At 33.2% G+C, this 17,433-nt stretch overlaps 3 protein-coding genes across 5 annotated transcripts in view; 2 read left to right on the top strand and 1 right to left on the bottom strand.

Moving 5' to 3' along the window:
• Positions 1 to 3,883, top strand: part of eif3d (eukaryotic translation initiation factor 3, subunit D) — a 14,179-nt gene extending 10,296 nt beyond the window's left edge. For 2 of the 3 annotated variants that reach the window (XM_087242269.1, NM_200016.1), the window contains 5 exon segments: positions 1,341 to 1,470; positions 1,550 to 1,692; positions 1,773 to 1,965; positions 3,614 to 3,707; positions 3,791 to 3,883. In XM_087242269.1, the coding sequence (XP_087098395.1) occupies positions 1,341 to 1,470; positions 1,550 to 1,692; positions 1,773 to 1,965; positions 3,614 to 3,707; positions 3,791 to 3,804 (574 nt within the window). In that variant the 3' untranslated portion in view covers positions 3,805 to 3,883. 3 annotated transcript variants of the gene reach the window in all.
• sult3st1 (sulfotransferase family 3, cytosolic sulfotransferase 1) overlaps positions 2,314 to 17,433 on the bottom strand; it is a 17,632-nt gene continuing 2,512 nt past the window's right edge. The window contains exons 2-7 of the mRNA XM_087244689.1: positions 12,512 to 12,673; positions 11,306 to 11,514; positions 9,409 to 9,535; positions 7,896 to 7,990; positions 5,465 to 5,639; positions 2,314 to 5,386 (exon numbers count right to left, since the gene is read on the bottom strand). Of these exons, the coding sequence (XP_087100815.1) occupies positions 5,253 to 5,386; positions 5,465 to 5,639; positions 7,896 to 7,990; positions 9,409 to 9,535; positions 11,306 to 11,514; positions 12,512 to 12,653 (882 nt within the window). The 5' untranslated portion in view covers positions 12,654 to 12,673 and the 3' untranslated portion in view covers positions 2,314 to 5,252. The remainder of the gene's footprint in view (positions 5,387 to 5,464; positions 5,640 to 7,895; positions 7,991 to 9,408; positions 9,536 to 11,305; positions 11,515 to 12,511; positions 12,674 to 17,433) is intronic.
• Positions 13,305 to 17,433, top strand: part of LOC798736 (uncharacterized) — a 16,760-nt gene continuing 12,631 nt past the window's right edge. The window contains exon 1 of the mRNA XM_087244688.1: positions 13,305 to 13,462. Within this exon, the coding sequence (XP_087100814.1) occupies positions 13,438 to 13,462 (25 nt within the window). The 5' untranslated portion in view covers positions 13,305 to 13,437. The remainder of the gene's footprint in view (positions 13,463 to 17,433) is intronic.

The following is a 17,433-nucleotide window of genomic DNA, read 5'->3' on the forward strand; positions in this document are numbered from 1 at the left end:
GTCTACATTATGATTATATGGTTTATTTAATATTTATATATAATTTAAAAACCCTTTACGCACCAAGATTAGGCTACGTGTGTTTGTGGAGGAACATTATTAAATCCACTGCCTTTAGCGCAGTCTCTCACTCATGGTGCGTCCAGCAGCTGAACACCCTTTCCTGCTGCTACAGGTCGAGATGCAGAGTTCTGATCCGGCTGATTTTGCAAGTTTTTGGTAGGATTGTTTGTTCATCTTCTACCAGTCAGGAACATGCATTTAATTTTCCATGACAGCAGTTTCACTTTAGCGAATGGCCTCTTCTTTTTACCTGTCAGCTTGCGGTTTAGGGCTCTACCGTAATACGCAGTGTATGAGCGACCGCCAAATACCTGCGGCTGGAATAACCGCTCCTTCTGAGCTAGTGACTGACTTGACCGCCGTCAAAATTCTCTTTTTTTACTACTTCGTCATCATTTGTTTTACCTTTGCAGGGATGGATTTTAATGCAGGGATTTGGATTTTTTCGGGTCTCACCGGGTTCGGTCAAAGATCTTTAGCTCTAATGCAGACCTCTCGTTCATATTAACCACGTCTCCCTTCTGTTCAGTTGAAACTCCCAAACTGCAGGACACTTTGAAGCGCGACTCGTCACGTCACCTCTCCCCCTCCCTCTCCCCCTTCTCTCCCTCCCTCTCCCTCTCCCCCTTCCTTTCCCTCTCTCCTCCACACTGTCCCGTGATGACAACCACACATACGTTTTTGTAGGCATTAAATAAAGGATATTTAATATTTTATGACGGTATAACGGTATTGAAACTGACACCGTTGCTATTTTTAGATCCCGCGGTATACCATAATACCGTAATACCGCCCAAGCCTACTGTACAGGAGACAGGACACGTAGAAGATGATCAACAATGATCTACAGCCAATCAGGACACAGAACACAATGCGCTGTAGAAAAAAAGCTTGTTAAATTGCACGATTGCGAAACTGCGAGACCATGAAAGTGAACCGTGTTATAGCGAGGGACCACACTTGTTATTGCCATGAATTGGTTATTTTGTCAGGTTTTTTTCTATTCATTAGCTAAAATTATTATTCTCCACTGTTCTCTGTCGTCCTGGGTAGCAGTGCAGCTTCAATAAATTAATTAATTTTTTTTTAATGCTACTTTTAAACTGACAAGTTGTTTTTTGCCAAAATTAAATTTCATGTCCTTTTTTCACTCTTTTTCTTTTAAAAAATAATAGAGAATCAGGTTGATTTCATCACATGATATGATGAAATAATTGTCATGCACTTTGTAAAATGTAAAAAAAAATCAATCATATTTTTCCCCGTTTGATTCTCAGGTACCGGAGGTGGAAGCTGGGTGAAGACATTGACCTCATTGTGCGCTGTGAACATGATGGAGTGATGACTGGAGCAAATGGAGAAGTCTCTTTCATCAATGTCAAGACCCTGAACGAGTGGGACTCCAGAGTAAGATCCAACACGCATATATAGAAACGTAGTCTACAATTTTAGAAATCCAGCTTGTATAACGCTGTGCTCTCCGCAGTACTGCAATGGAGTGGACTGGAGACAGAAACTGGACTCTCAGAGAGGAGCCGTTCTGGCCACCGAGCTCAAGAACAACAGCTACAAATTGGCCCGCTGGACCTGCTGTGCCATTCTTGCAGGATCCGAGTACCTCAAATTAGGGTGAATATCATATAACACTGTGTTAATGTGTTTTGTTTTTTTTCTAGTAGTTTTCTCACTACATGTCTGTCTTTTTATAGGTATGTGTCCCGTTATCATGTCAAGGACTCCTCTAGGCATGTGGTTCTGGGCACACAGCAGTTCAAGCCCAATGAGTTTGCCAGCCAGATTAATCTGAGCATGGAGAACGCCTGGGGGATCCTTCGCTGCGTGATCGACATCTGCCGCAAGCTGGAGGAGGGCAAATACCTCATCCTTAAAGACCCCAATAAGGTGAGGTGCTCGTAAAACAATAGTTATGAAATTGGTTTGATAACGCTACACATTTTAATTAAAAGTTAAACTGGTGTTTTTTTAATGGTACATTATGATACCAGATAACAGGGTTCCCATGCTTCTTGAATTTTAAACAAGACCTGGAAAGTGCTTGACAAACAAAACAAACAAAAAAAGGTCCTTGAAAGTGTTTGAATTAAATTTTACATATTTTTTGGTGTAATTTCAACAATTGTCACCCGCTGTCAAAATCAGAATAAAAACAAACTAGAAAATCTTCATTTAAAAATCTCAAATTAAAATCATGTGCAAGAATTAGGACAAATAATGCACATTTAATACATATTTCAGAAACTGGACTGAATTCATTTTGAATTCAGAAACTTTTATTACACACAATCACATACACAGTCATTCTCACACGCACACACCAATGACCAGGAATCAGAACGATGCCAAATCCAACAAGTTCAAATGAAGCATTTGCAAACTGGAAATATAAGCACTACTTTTCCCTCATTTATGTGAAAGGCAATAATGTTTATTTATCGTGCAAATTATGTCCAGGGAAAAAAAGTCTCTCTGTGTCAGTGTCAAGTAATTCTAATCTAATGAAGCACCTCACGTCATCACATGCCAACCACAAAATTACTGGCTACTCGGGTAATAACGTGAGCTCTGCTACTAAAGGAGACGAAGCCCATCGTCAAAGCAAATAAAAAAATGTTTCCTTCACTGCAAACCCTTATTACTCAGACAGAATTAAACAAAATAGATATATAGTTGAGGACATGCTGCCGCAGTCTCTCACATTGTCCCACAAAAACATTAAACTAGTGTAGATTAGTGTACAATGTTTTACATTTATTTGCATTTTTTTGTTACTTTTCTATGTAAATATTTACATTTATAATTATGTAACTCTGTTATAGTTACTTCTCACAAATAGTAACTGAGTGAATAACTAATTACTCTTTAAGGAACGTGCTCAACACTGGTCTTTGTCATAGATTTATTCAAACATACCGCTTGTGGGTTCACGTTTGTCATTGCAAAATAAAAAAAATTTATAGTTTTTTTTTTTTCCTTGTTTCTAGTCAAAGAAGAATTTTTTTGACTAGTTAAAATACAGATCTTGTTTTCAGAATAAACCAAGTTTCTCCTTAAAAAGCCCATGAGGAGAGTAAACTAATCCAAAAATAGGTTTATTTTACTTTCTCAATGGACAATTATTATTATTAGCTGTATGTATATATAATAATAGCTTGTTTTAAAGAAAAAAACTTCAATTTGACCTCTCAAAACAAACAAACGTTTTTATTTGTCTATTAAATGCTTCTAGTTTGCAGAGTATAATTATAGATTTGACATTTCTTATGATTATTACTCAGCTGTAGTGTTATTGCAGTATCAAGATATTTGGCAAAATGAAAAAGTCTTTTCTCTTGTATATATGTGTATATAAAATAAACCATGCATTGAGTAAATATGACAAGCATTGTTTAAAACACTTGCACAGCTTCTCTGTGTTCATTTTAGCTGCAATAGCAAGCCAGTAGGAATTACCTTGGCAACTTCAATGTACTTCTCTGCCGTAATCTGCTTAGTTATGAAAGCGTAACTCCTGTTTCGTGTTGTTTTACAGCAAGTCATCAGGGTGTACAGCCTGCCTGATGGAACCTTCAGCTCAGATGAAGACGAGGAGGAAGATGATGAGGACGAGGAGGATGAAGAAGAGGGTAAGGATAACAAATCATGTCTTTGTAAATATTGTCTCTGGTTTTCTCTGTTTCTTATACATTTTTCTGATTTCCCTCAACAGACGAAGACAATTAAGCTGTCATTATCTACCACAGCTGTCTGCATTCTGTGTTTCAAAGCTGTCAGAGCTGAATAAAGATTTGAGTATTATTCATATACTGTGTTGATGTCTCTCTCAAAATGAACACACACAGCTTAGTTGTGGAGTTTAATCATCACAAGTTCAGTTCTGGAGCTTGATGGTAATAACCTTCTTTTCCATACTAATGATGATTGCAATTTAAACTTGCTTGTTAAAACATGGACTTAAATGGATCAGACAAACTGATGAAGTCTATTTCTTGAAGCTCCTAAATATGTCAAATTAAAATAATGGTCTGAAATTTGCATAAAGTTGTGTTGGGCATAAGTAGTTTAATGCTTTTTAATCCACAGTGCATGTTAACCCTAAAAGAGGCAAAATATCTTGGAAGATACCGTAGAGTCAGAGCTTGAAAATAATAATTGTCTTTTTATCTCATAATTTATTTATTTTTTTTAAGTCATAACTTTCAATTTTTTAAATTATAATTTGTACTTTGTATCTCATGATTTTAAATTAGTATGACACTTAAAAGTAGAAATGACGACTTTACAATTTACTTACTAAGTCATAATTTTTTTTCTCATAATTTAAAATTTTTAATCAAATCACAATTTTGTCTATAATATTTAAAAAGTCTTTTCTCTAAATCTCATGACTTAAGCCTTAACTATGACTTTTTATAGTCAATTTTCATTTTTATCTAATAATTTTGACCTACTAAGTCATAACTTTGACTTTTTAAAGTCATAATTTTGTTTTATAATTTTCTCATACCTTTGACTAAAGTCATAGTTTCAACTTTTGTAATTTTGAAAGGAGTCATAATTTCTACTTTTTATCATATTTTTAGTCATAAGTCACAGGTCTCGAAGTCATAAATTCAACTTAAGTCATAATTTTTATTTAACTTTTTGTCTAATAATTGTAATTTTAAGGCATCAGTTATTTTCTTACCTCGCAGAAACAGGCTTCTATAGTTTCTAAATATGATGGAAAATAGCAATATATTGATGATTTCATGAATCCTTATTGCTAAATACAAATGTGACTGGACCACAAAATCAGTCATAAGTGTCAATTGACAATATTTGGCATAGATCTGAGGGTTTAAAAAAATCCTTTGAATTTGAACAAATTAAATATTTAATTATACATTTCTAACCCAAAGTTTTTTTAGATTTAATATATATACACATTCTAAAGATTTTTGGAATAAAAGAAAAACGTATTATTTTGAGACGAAGGATGACGACACGTGCAGCATAAGAACTGTGTGGTCAAGTGTCAAAAATGTGGATTTTAGTGATGCATTAGTCAATGTAGAAACTAGCTGTAATTGAGAAGAAGCACAAAATTAGATTTTTCTTTGGACATTTACATAAACCAGTAAAACATCTTAATGCCCACAAGACAAACAATGCTTTGGTTATTTATGTGACTACTTCTGGTTTGTTTTGGTGTCTAAATCAAAGATGAAGTTCAATGGTACGTTTTTCATCCTTTCTTCAAATATCTGGTCAAACATCTCGCTTTGTGACACGGTGAATGTGTTTTTCCAATCCCCTACAGTGCCTGCAACAGAAAACCATTAACACACACACAAAAGCAGAGTGTCTACATGTTACAGGATTGTGATCTTTGAACACCAACCTTTGCGCAAGAATTGAGGCTTGAGCAGCACAGTGTTGGGGAGAAATTCATAGTTGGCCTTGGGGTCCTGCTTCATGTTTTTAAACGTGGCTTTTTCCACAATACGTGCGACAGCAGCAGCATCAAGATTTTTCCCCAAGAATCTGCTGACTTTCTCAACTGCCGTCCTGAGATCCTGAAAGCAATGGCAAATATCAGGAAGACATGCACACAAATGTCTTATTCTGCACATTGGTCAATGACGAAAGATTTCTTTTTGGAGTTCTCATCAAATAAAATGCATAAAAGCATTATATGCATAAAACATTAAATGCAAGAAAGAGCTAATTAAATAATAATGTCAGATCATCATTGTAAACAAAATCAAGCTTAAAGGTGCAGTAGGTGATTGTCTGCACCTTTGCTTGATACGTAGCTCAACAGACTGTCAAAAAAATGTAGATTTGTACATCTATGCAGCTCTTCATATAGACTGATCAGCTGTTCGCACGAGTGACAGCGGTAAAACCAAATGCTGAATCGATATTGGAATTACTTTTGTACTCTGGAGGAAGAGCAACATCATAGCTGAAGTATTTCTTATAGACAGGTAATGTTCTGTTTAACACTATTTTAGTCACGCAAAGCTGATGTAGATTGTGTTGTATTATGAATGGGTTATATGCACAGAAGTGTTGCTCAGCCACTAAAATCATCCAGCAAACGATTGATGTGACTATTTTAAGTTTCATAAGAGCCTTTTACAGCATCGATAATATAGATGTTTATTTAATTTAACAACAGAACATAAGTAAACAGCGCTTTTCCGCTAAGCCTGCTTTACCGAGGTGAAGTTGGTTTTCTATTCACATTGGTTCATTTTTGAACAATGACAACCTGTAATGTGCTCCCTATATTGTTTACCATGCTACTCTATATTTAGTCCAAAATAGCATGCAAGTATGGCTTAGTTATAAGTGTAATTCCTGCACACAGTAGTCACTTTAGGACAAAGAGTGTGTAAGTCACATTGTCACAATATGACAAGTTTGCTTGCTTTCTACATAACTGAAAACGTGCTAAAGTACTATAAAGTGTTCTAAATGGCGAATGACATGATCTAGTGTATATATAAATTTGTTCCCACTTTATAAGTATCCTTAACTAATATGTACTTACACAGGAATTAATAGTTTGCTACAATGTACTTATTGTGTAAATACATGTATTTACTGTGTACTAATGCTTGATTAAATACATGTAATTACATCTGTAGTTAACTTTTGTAATTACATTTGTAAATACACTGTTGACCATCCCTTACACCTTCACCCACCCTTAAACCTACCCATGCCACCAAACCTGTCCAAAACCCAACCTCTATCCCAACTCAAAAGCACCACAAGTGTTCTCAAATACATTATAAACACAGTAATTACATTGTATTTATTTTTTTGATGTAAGTACATAGTAGTTAAGGACACTTAATATAAAGTGGGACCATACATTTTAAGGTTATATGTTATATATCTTTTAAGGATATATATCTTTTAAGTACAGTGGCAAAGTAAAACATTTCAACACCAAATAATATTTTGGAGCTTCACTGTGATCCTTAAATAGAGTCTTTTAATGTGTAATAAAACAATTCTTGTTCTCAAAATGGTGGACAAATTAATTTTTTTTAATACAAACGCATTATACTAACAAATTACTTGTTGTCTTGAGTCTAAATAAATATTTAAAAAAATGCAAGTCATTGTTGTCCGCTCAAAAAGTAAACACTTTTCTTTTAGTTTTTTTAACTCATATGCTAGGGCTGCACGATATTGTAAAAACGTGACATTACGATATATATATATATATATATATATATATATTTTTTTTTTTTTTTTTTTTTGCAATATGAATACAATTTCTTAATATCTCAATTTGGAAAGAATGTATAATGTGGGATTGATTGAGATGTTTCTGCAGTGGGAGTGCATCTCCATAAAATCTACAAAACGATTTATACAATTTTTGGGTTCCCATGACATATTTTCCTTGTGGCCTGTGCTATTTGCAATTCATTTTTGTATTTGCATGTGTTGTGAGTATTTTGATGCATAACAATCTATAAATACAGTCAAGAAAAATATACAATTAATATGAAGTGTTTTATCGTTTCCTGAGTCTATTCAAGTACAGTAACTGAATGATAAAAAAATTCTATAAAATGAATCATAGTTAAGGTAAAAAATAATACAATGTCATACATCTGAATGCTTTTAAAATCATCATACAATCACAGCCATTAAAAACACATGCAAATGATCAATTATAATACAAACTCAGCATTGCATATATCCTGCGATGTGACTATAGCAAATGATCACATTGCGATATCGATGCTGAATCGATTTACTGTGCAGCCCTATTATTGACTTAATATAAAGCTGTGGTTACTCACAATGATCATGTCCTCGTATGACAGGAAAAGTATGTCGTAGTTCTCCTTTTCTTTGTACCATTCTTTGACGTGATCAAACCAAGACGAACCGCCAACTAAAAGATAATTTAATCATTTAAAAATCACACCTACTGTATAAATCCCAAAATTCTGTATTCTTTTTAAAGGTAAGTCGAGGCAAGGTGATCCACCATCTACATTTTTCGAGGGATTTGAAGACTGAACAATAAGGAAAAAACACTAATGCTTTTTATTTTAATACTACTTGTATTTAATATGATTACTGTCCAATATTTTCATTAATTACATGTCTATTTCTGAAATCTATTCTTTTCAGTAAAAATTAGTACAAATTAAGTCAATCTGCAATCATACAGCTGCTAATATTGACTTCATTTTAAATATAGAAAATGATATATGCACGGTTGATTTTTATTAAAAAAAATTATATTTCCCAAATGATGTTTAACAGAGAAAGGGAATTTTTTTCTTTTTTAATTTTTTAAAAAACATTTTAAAGTCAAAATTATTAGCCCCTTTAAGCTATATATTTTTGTTAGTCTACAGAACAAACCATCATTATACGATAATTTGCCTAATTACCCTAACCTGCCTAGTTAACCTAATTAAGCTTTAAAAATGTCACTTTAAGCTGTATAGAAGTGTCTTGAAAAATATCTAGTCAAATTTTATTTACTGTCGTCATAGCAAGGATAAAATAAATTAGTTGTTAGAAAAACAATTATGTTTAGAAAAGTGTTGAAAAAATTGGGGGAAAAATAAACGGGGGGGCTAATAATTCTGACTTCAACTGTAGATATTACCTATGGGACAAATCTATTTTCCCACATGAATTGTTTAACAATAATAGCAAAAGTAAATTAAAATCTATAAATAATGTGTTGGGCCAAAGGGGACCAACTTACTCTGTTAATAATAAAATTTAAAATTTTGTGCTGCAATATATAAAATAGCAATGCATTTTTTTTATAAAAATGTAAAGTCATGACATGTTTCCATGTATGGTGACCCATACTCTGAATTTGTGCTCTGCATTTAATCCATCCAAGTATGCGCACACACGCACACATGTTTGTTTTTGTGAAAAGTGGGTACATTACATAGGTTTCCATTCATTTTATATTGTTCAAACCGTATATTGTATTGCTCTCACCCTACCCTACCCCTAAACTCAACCATCAAAGGAGTGTGTACAGCTTTACTCTCTGATTAAACTCATCCTGTGGAATTTATAAGCTTTTTGAGAAATGAGGACGTCATCTATGTCCTCATATTTCACTTCCTTTTTGTAATACCTGTGTCATACCCATGTCATTTTACATATTTGTGTCACACATACACTCGGGGAGCAGTTGGGAGATCTGTGCCTTCCTTAAGGGACTCACCTCAGCCTTGGTATTGAGGATGGTGAGAGTGCTGGTTATTCACTCCCATCAACCTACAATCCTTGCCAGTGCTGGGGAAAAGTTTTACATTGTGCTTTTAGTCTTACCATTTCCTGCTAGATACTGCTGCAGAAAGTCCTCAAAGCTCTTCGGGGTCTCAACTTTGGCCCAGACGTGGGAAAAGTGGAAATATGACACTGCGTTGTCTTTTGGATTTCTTCTCACATATATAATCTGTGATTTAAAAAACATGTAGAGCAATGAACATTTCTGAATAAATGTGATCACAAAACTCTCGCACAAGTATGTTTGCTGTGTTTGCTGTTCAATGACAAAAATACATTGTATGAGTCAAAATGCTTTGATATTTCGTCTATGCCAAAAGTCATTAAGATATTAAGCAAAATTCATGTTTCTATGAAGTAAATATTTTACATCTCAATTTTTGATTAGTTATGTGCATTGCTACAACTTCATTAGCACAACTTTAGCCTTTGTGTGCTGTTGGGGGTGTTTTCATCCACTCTGGAGTGATTTTGGTCAGAAAATGAAATGATTTTTGGTGCAAATCTTATTTGGACACACATTTTGGAAAAATGCTTTGAAATTATTTTTTAAAAATCTAGATACACTCTAAGCAAATGTACTACCCTTTTATTATGTTCATTCCCATTGTTTCCATTATTATGACATGTTTTGATTGCATAGCCATGCCATCGAAAATTCAATCATTCTTGATTGTTGCTGGTTTCCGCTGTTGAAAAGTGGCCAGTTTTTAATTTTTACAATTGATCGTCATATGCAGTGCAAAAAAAAGAAGCTTCTGCCTATATTGAGTATAGTATGTGAGAGTGAGATACATCTCTACTTACCTTGATATGTCTGAGAAAATCTAAATATGCAGCTCAGCTCTCAGAACATATTAAACATATTAAGTGTATTTATGCACAAACACACATTATAATCTGCTGTTTTACTCCATAGAACTCCATATTAAAGCCAGAAAACTTTTTTTGCACAGGTCTATCTAAAGGGTTAATAGTGCCAAATAAAGAATTACACATTTTAATTCTTCCCAACATCGAAAATCAACAACAATCAAGAATGCACGATTACTTGTTCTCTAGGATTATAATGGAAGTCAACAAAAAACAGCCATGAATATAATGAAGGGGTAGTACATATTTGTACACAAGGGTTCAATTGCTCGTCTTTCAACTTCACTAAATTTTCGAGTGGTTTTATCTCGACCAACTATTATCCTGTCCTAAAAAACTATACGACAATGTAAACTGTATTTATGCAGCTTTAAAGGGATAGTTCACCAAAAACTGAAAATGCTGTCATTATTTACTCACTCTTCACTTGTATAGAAAAGCTTTACTATGTAGGTCAACTTTTCAGGTTTTCAGCTTTATTCAAAATAACTTAATTGTGTGCTTTTAAACGAAGCACAAAACTCATGAATGTTTGAAAATACTTGAGCACGAGTTAATTTTTGTTTTTGCCGAACTATCCATTTAAGACGCCAATGTGAAATCTCAATTTAAAAAAATGACACTACAGTACAACAAGTTTTATGGTTCAGTTTCACAAATAAATAATACGTGAAGTATTATTAACAAACTAATTTCGAGAGGAGCACGTGATGATTGATCACGGCTGGTCTCTCATTTGTAATCATTAAGGAGCCAATCGGATCATTCCAAACTCACTATAAATAGCCCGACCAGTTTTACTCTGTTATGTTAGTTTTTTGAAAAATCCCACCATCCACCCCATTTCCCTCTTTCCTCCTTTACTCTTAATGCCTACCTGATCTCTTACATGCTCACTGACCAAGTGGGAACCCTGGGCTTAGTTATCTCTGAGCTCAGGGTTCTCTCCGAGGACAGCATTCCAAACCTGCTATTATTATCAAGCAATATCTAAGTGTGAACTCTTAAAAATCAAATTAAAGAAAGTGTTTTACAATTAGCACGGTGGGAATGTTTAGATATTTACCTTTCCCTTCTTGTTTTTTAAGCCTTGTGGCATCAGTCTAGGTATGAGATGAGTGGCAAATAGTCTTGGAGATGGACGCAGAGAATAGTCAGCACGGCCTTCACGGTACTCTAACCATGGCATCTGCTCAAGATTGTTGGGATATTTAGTTTTTTCTGTAAGCGAGTCCTCACAAACTAAATTTATGATGTTCTGCACCCATATTGTACCTGCAAACAAACAAACAAAAAAAAAATCTATGTTTACGTAAAAAAAATCTTTATGGTTTGAGTGGGATTGGCAAAAAGAAATGTATTAATTATATACATTTTAAAAAATAGACTTTGTGATAGAACTCTTAAAATATAACAATTTTTAAACTGAATTTTCAAGTAAAAATCATAATTGCAAAAAATAAAGCAAAGAACACGCTGAATTAAACATTGCACGTAAATCTTTTTTAGTATTGTGAGAAATGAAGTCTGCTTTGACCTAACTTCCACTCTAAATGGTCTGTTGATGCTCATTTCCCAAAAGGGCTAATTTATGAGAGAAAAGACAAGTCAACAGTATGTTGTCTTAGCATTGTTTGAGGTGACTACATCTTGGGCAAATGGTAACAATTGCAGAATGGGGATGGGTATTTGGCACAGAAAACCATCTCATCAATGGTGTGAAAACTGCATTACATAGAATAAACAGCTGCGTCAACAGTCAAGAAACAACTTTGTTAACATCTAAAGTCTAAAGGCAACATCTAAAATATAAAAGGTTTGAGTTTAAGAATGTTCAGATACCAGGGTACTGCCGTGTACTTTGAGACTGCTATGCAGAATAAACCTCTTCACTGAGATCTTCTTCATCCTCATCATTTTTTTACAGTATCTTAAATAATTTATTAATTAAATCCACATACATTAGAAGGTGTTTTGAACCTCTTCTTGTGATCTTTTTTTTTTTTTAAATATCATATCATGATTTACAGAAAACACCACTGAAATGTTATTATTTTATTTATTTGTGTAATACATTCTACCCTTATTTTAACATTTTAATTGAAACAAAGACACTTGAATTTATTATGCTATGCATATAATATAAAAAAATTTTTTTTCATTTAATTTAATCCTTATACAAACAAAAACCCTTAAAATGACTGGATTACTGAACTATGTTTATAAGAAACTTATACATCAGTGTTTAAAATGTAACATTAGTTGTTCTCACCTGACTTGGGGTACGTCACCAAAAAGACATCACTGTCACGAATCTCAAAATGTTGCAGAGAGTCAATGTACTCCGCAGTGGCTTCACCTTTTGCAAAAATATATCCCTTATATTTAGACAAATAATTGTTAACACGTTCCATTGTGCTGCACGTCTATCCACCTGCAATGAAGAGAAACTAGGGGAAATTAAATGACCTTTGGAATCAATGTTCAAAGAAAGTGAGACTTGCTGCTCTGGTCTTATGAGTTCAGATGTTAATAATTAATGCAAATCACACAGAATAACATTAGATTTTTCATTCACAGTGATATGATATTTTTGAAATAATAAAATGACAACATTTTAGGGTGCATTAGTTACTGTTAATGTATTAAAACGCACTAACATGATCTATGAACAATCTTGTACAGAATTCTTTAATCATACAACCTTTACTGCATGATTAAATACAAAGTTGTACTTGTATTAACATTAATGCACTCAGTTAACAAGAATTAACAATAAACGACTTCATTTTCATTAATTAATGTCAACAAAGATTAATAAACATAAATGTATTGTTCTTTACTTGTTCTTGTTGGTAAATTCATTAACTAGCATTAACTATAACTGACCAATAATTAAACGTGTTATCATAAAGGCTTTGATATAATTAAATGAGGATTAGAAATTAACATATACATTTCTTAAACACCATAAAAGTTCAGGAAGCAATATAGGCTTGGTCTTCATAGTTTGTACTTTGGATATGTGTGAGGTTGTAAACACAAGATTGCACTCACAATATACAGGGAAACAATATTTAGATAAGAGGATAGAGGAAATATGTATTAGTCCAGTCATTTCTATGAAACAGACCATCAAGAAAGCAGGACATAATGAACATTTAGAAAGAAAGCAGCTGAAAATCTGACTGGAAGAGAATGGATGGAATAACAGATGAGCACGGTCAGTAAATTCTACTGGACTGACTATCCTTTATTAATCTTACACTAAACTGTGGCTTTTTTAATAAGAACATTTTAACTAGTACTGGCAAGCTACTTTCATTCAACTAAAATTATTTCTGAGCAGAAATGGCACGTTTCTCTAAAAAGTCTTTAAAGTCTTTAAACTTGAAGTCAAAATTTGCCAGGGGTATAAATAATTTCTAGTTTGACTGTATATATACTGCCTTTGTTTTAGTTAATCAATTCAATACAATACTTCAAATATGCCTAAATGTTAATTTATCTTTAATAATTAAAGGGTACATTTGATGAAAATCATGTTCTAGAAGCTGTTTGGACAGAACTGTGGGTAGGCATAGTTTGTCCACAGTCATATTAGAGTCATTTTATTAATTTTCTGACATTACAAATAGGATCTAAATCCCTCCCGTTTTGAGGCCCACCGCAACATGAGGTAGGATTGCGGTTTCCCCACCCACCGATTTGATTGACAGCCACGTATTAACATGTCTCTGTCTGTAGTAATGCGTATAATCATATCAACAAGACAGGACGTGCAGAAAGCAACTGGGATTAAAAGATCTGTTCAGTTCACTGTGATCATCAATCATCACCAAATGTGATCTAGAATGAGTTTTACAAGTTTAAAACGTTTTTAAAACAGTGCATGTGTGTAATGAATTACTGCGATTTTACCGTCTTTGCTTTATCACCACAGCTGCATGTCAGCACAATTATAAAAGAAGACGCTCCAATCCCGGTTAAATCAGGTTTATTTTGTAAATTAACATAACGGATATGGATATTAACGTGTATCCTGTCACATTTTCTGTGCAAAAACAGTGCAAAGTTAAACACGTGTGCCTGGTCTGTGTGCGTAAACTTTGTAACGACATTGTGTGTGACTCATTGCTGCAACTCCACAACAAATACATCAAATAATCATTGGGAAAGTTCTTAAGCTATTTAGTTACTAGTAATATACATACATTAAATCCATTTGCAAGTCAGGAATATTTGATTTCTTCATGGACTAATTGTGAGATCCTTCTATGTTAGATGGGGCCATCACAACCCAGAATATGAATTACTTAAACTGCAGCGTTTCAGTAGTAAGAGCAGTTTCTGTCATATTGATTTTACAGGAACACCTTTCCTTGTTTACTGCTGTTAAATCATACCTAACAGCGGTGATGTAATTAGGTAGTCATGGCGATGAAATAAGGCCAAAGTTACATCCATCAGATAAATATGATACGATAATGTCAATAGAGATAGACCTTCAGCATGTGATATTTGTGACATTTAATGAAAAAAGACCTCCACTAAACCTCCAAATCAATAAGGCATTCACCAAATAAAAATTTAATGAAGCAATTAGTGTCTACAGACCAATCTAGTGTGTGCTCATTATACAAGATTATTACCGAGGGAGCAATCATTTCAATAGCGCAGCTGATAATCATACAGCCTTTTTATTACTGTCTTTATTGCTTCCAATTCTAACCAAGCAACACAAAAAGTAATGTGATTTATACAGAGTGTGTTAAATGAAAGAGCTAATATAGGCGGTGGTAGAAGATAACTTTACGCACACTGTTGATTAAAATGGCTACAGTAGCTTTAGTGTTACATTTATTTTGTCTGTTTTTTTTTCTTCATCTGTATTATCTTGTAAGAAATGGGGTTCAATATAGTGAGCTATCTAATCGTGTAAAATACAGTAACACTTTATTTTACCATAAAAAATACCTTTAAAAAAACACTAATTTTGAGGCGTTTATTATAATGGTTTTGTAATAAGAGAAACATTGTAGCAAGCAATACTAATGCTAATATGTTTTTTTTATTTATTACAGTTGATAGGAGAGATGCAGGATGGTACGAGTTGCATTTGAATACAATTTAAATACAATTAACAAGTTTCTCATTCAAAAATTAATTAATGAATTACATATTGTAGGGGGGATGCATGGAAGTAATATTTGCAGTTTTGGATGGAGACTGGAACATGGCATATGCTATAAGGCTCACACTATGTCTATAAATTCACACCATTATACAGCATAAATTAGGGGTGTAACAGATCATGGTTGATCCATGATTCGTAACAATCACAATCCACAGTTTGGAACACCTGTGGATCAATAAATTTTTTTTTTTACTTGTGGATCATTTCTAAATTTGTAACAATTGCAAAGAGATAGCCTCTTGTGTCATTCAAATCACATGTATGAACTCATTTAGGCTTTCCTGAAAAATATAATGATGACGAAAAAAGTTGAAAAAATGGTAAGTTAATTTGGATGTGGTGGGTTTCCTAGAAGGTGTTTGTTATTAAATAATATGGGTGGGTTATTAAAGGTGTCACTACTAGTTTAGCCTGCATTAATGCACTCACTGTAAGCTGCACGATTAATGAAAAGATCAGGATCTCAACACCCGCACAACAAATTATAAATGTTAGTGATATGCATATGTTTATTAATCCTTCAAAACGCTGCATTTAAATCTGTCTTTTAAAAAATGCAAAAATCAAGGAAGCGATTTAGTCCTTAGTCTGAGTTAGTTATGAAACAGTATTAATATAAAATATAATAACACAGAAGTACTGTAACAGTTTATAGTTTGGATATAACCACTGATGTTTATGGTAAAGATTAAAATCACCATCATTTACAATAGGCTAGTTGCACAAGATGGCGTTGGTGTGCTTCCGAGATGCAAGTGTGTGCAGGTTCACATTTTTGTGTCGAGCTTCTTTTATTAATAAGGAAATAATGTTTATAACACAACGAAGAGAAACGTTACAAAAAAAGACAAAATCCCAATGGAATTAAAGTAACTACCAACCATGAACTTTAGCATCATCAGGAAAAGAATGAAAGTAAATTAATGCAAGATGTTCTCTCCTGTCGCTGATACTTCCATTTTTTTTTTTTTTTTTTAAACATTTTCAGTTTTGGTAACAAAACACTAAATCTTCACCACCTTCACCATAGTTTCATTCCACCCGAAGTGAACACGCACAAACTTGTGTCTCAAAAGCTCCACCAGTGCCATCTTGTGCAACTAACGCATTAACGTGACGCTTGACGTTGTAGGCAGCAATTACGTTATTTAACCAAAAGGTAGCAACAACCAATAATCAAAAATATGCCAATGAATAATTATTCAAAAACTATACATCTAGCAATGAAACAAGACATTTTATAAGTGAATAACTAAATCATTTATTAAAAATGAGACTAAAAATAAATATGGGTTGTACAAATTAGAATGTTAGATTTATACATTTAGCGTTATCAGCAACAGTCGCAATAACTGAATTTTTACTGTAGTAGTAACTAAAACTACTGTAAATTTTTCACATTACTGAACATTTTACAATTTATTTGTATTCAGCTGATTATTCTTTTTCGTTTTAATATATTTTTTAAATATGTTTTTGTAATAAATAGAAAGAAATTGACATTTTCTGATCCAAAATAAAAATGGTCTATTGGTATAGACGAAGATGCAAAGAAGACTAAATTCCATTAAATGGATCAGGTGGATTTCAAGCCTTACGAGCCTTTCAACCCTTAAGTGTGACTTTAACATTCTGTAAAGGGTCTACAGATCAAAAATAGCCTTTTCTGGCTAATTGTGGCACATTTTACAGTAATGTTTATGAATGTGCGTTGACCATGTAAACAAATAAATTTAACAAAAAAATTAGAAATATAACTTACAGATTAAAAGGCTGCACAGCATGCATTTGAAATCATATGGAGTCCTTTCATTAATTACATTTGAAAAATGTTTGTTTGTGGGCAATGCAGTTCAATACTGATTAACTCTTTAATACATATGTGCTGCACTTTTAATTCATTATGAATATAAGACCATTTTTTTATACAAATTTTGTGTTTTTAGTTGTTTTTTCATTATTATTATTATTATTATTAGTATTATTATTATTATTAT

Source organism: Danio rerio, chromosome 3, assembly GCF_052040795.2.
Source record: "Danio rerio strain M-AB ecotype USA chromosome 3, GRCz13ab, whole genome shotgun sequence".
In the NCBI taxonomy this organism is placed as follows: domain Eukaryota; kingdom Metazoa; phylum Chordata; class Actinopteri; order Cypriniformes; family Danionidae; genus Danio; species Danio rerio.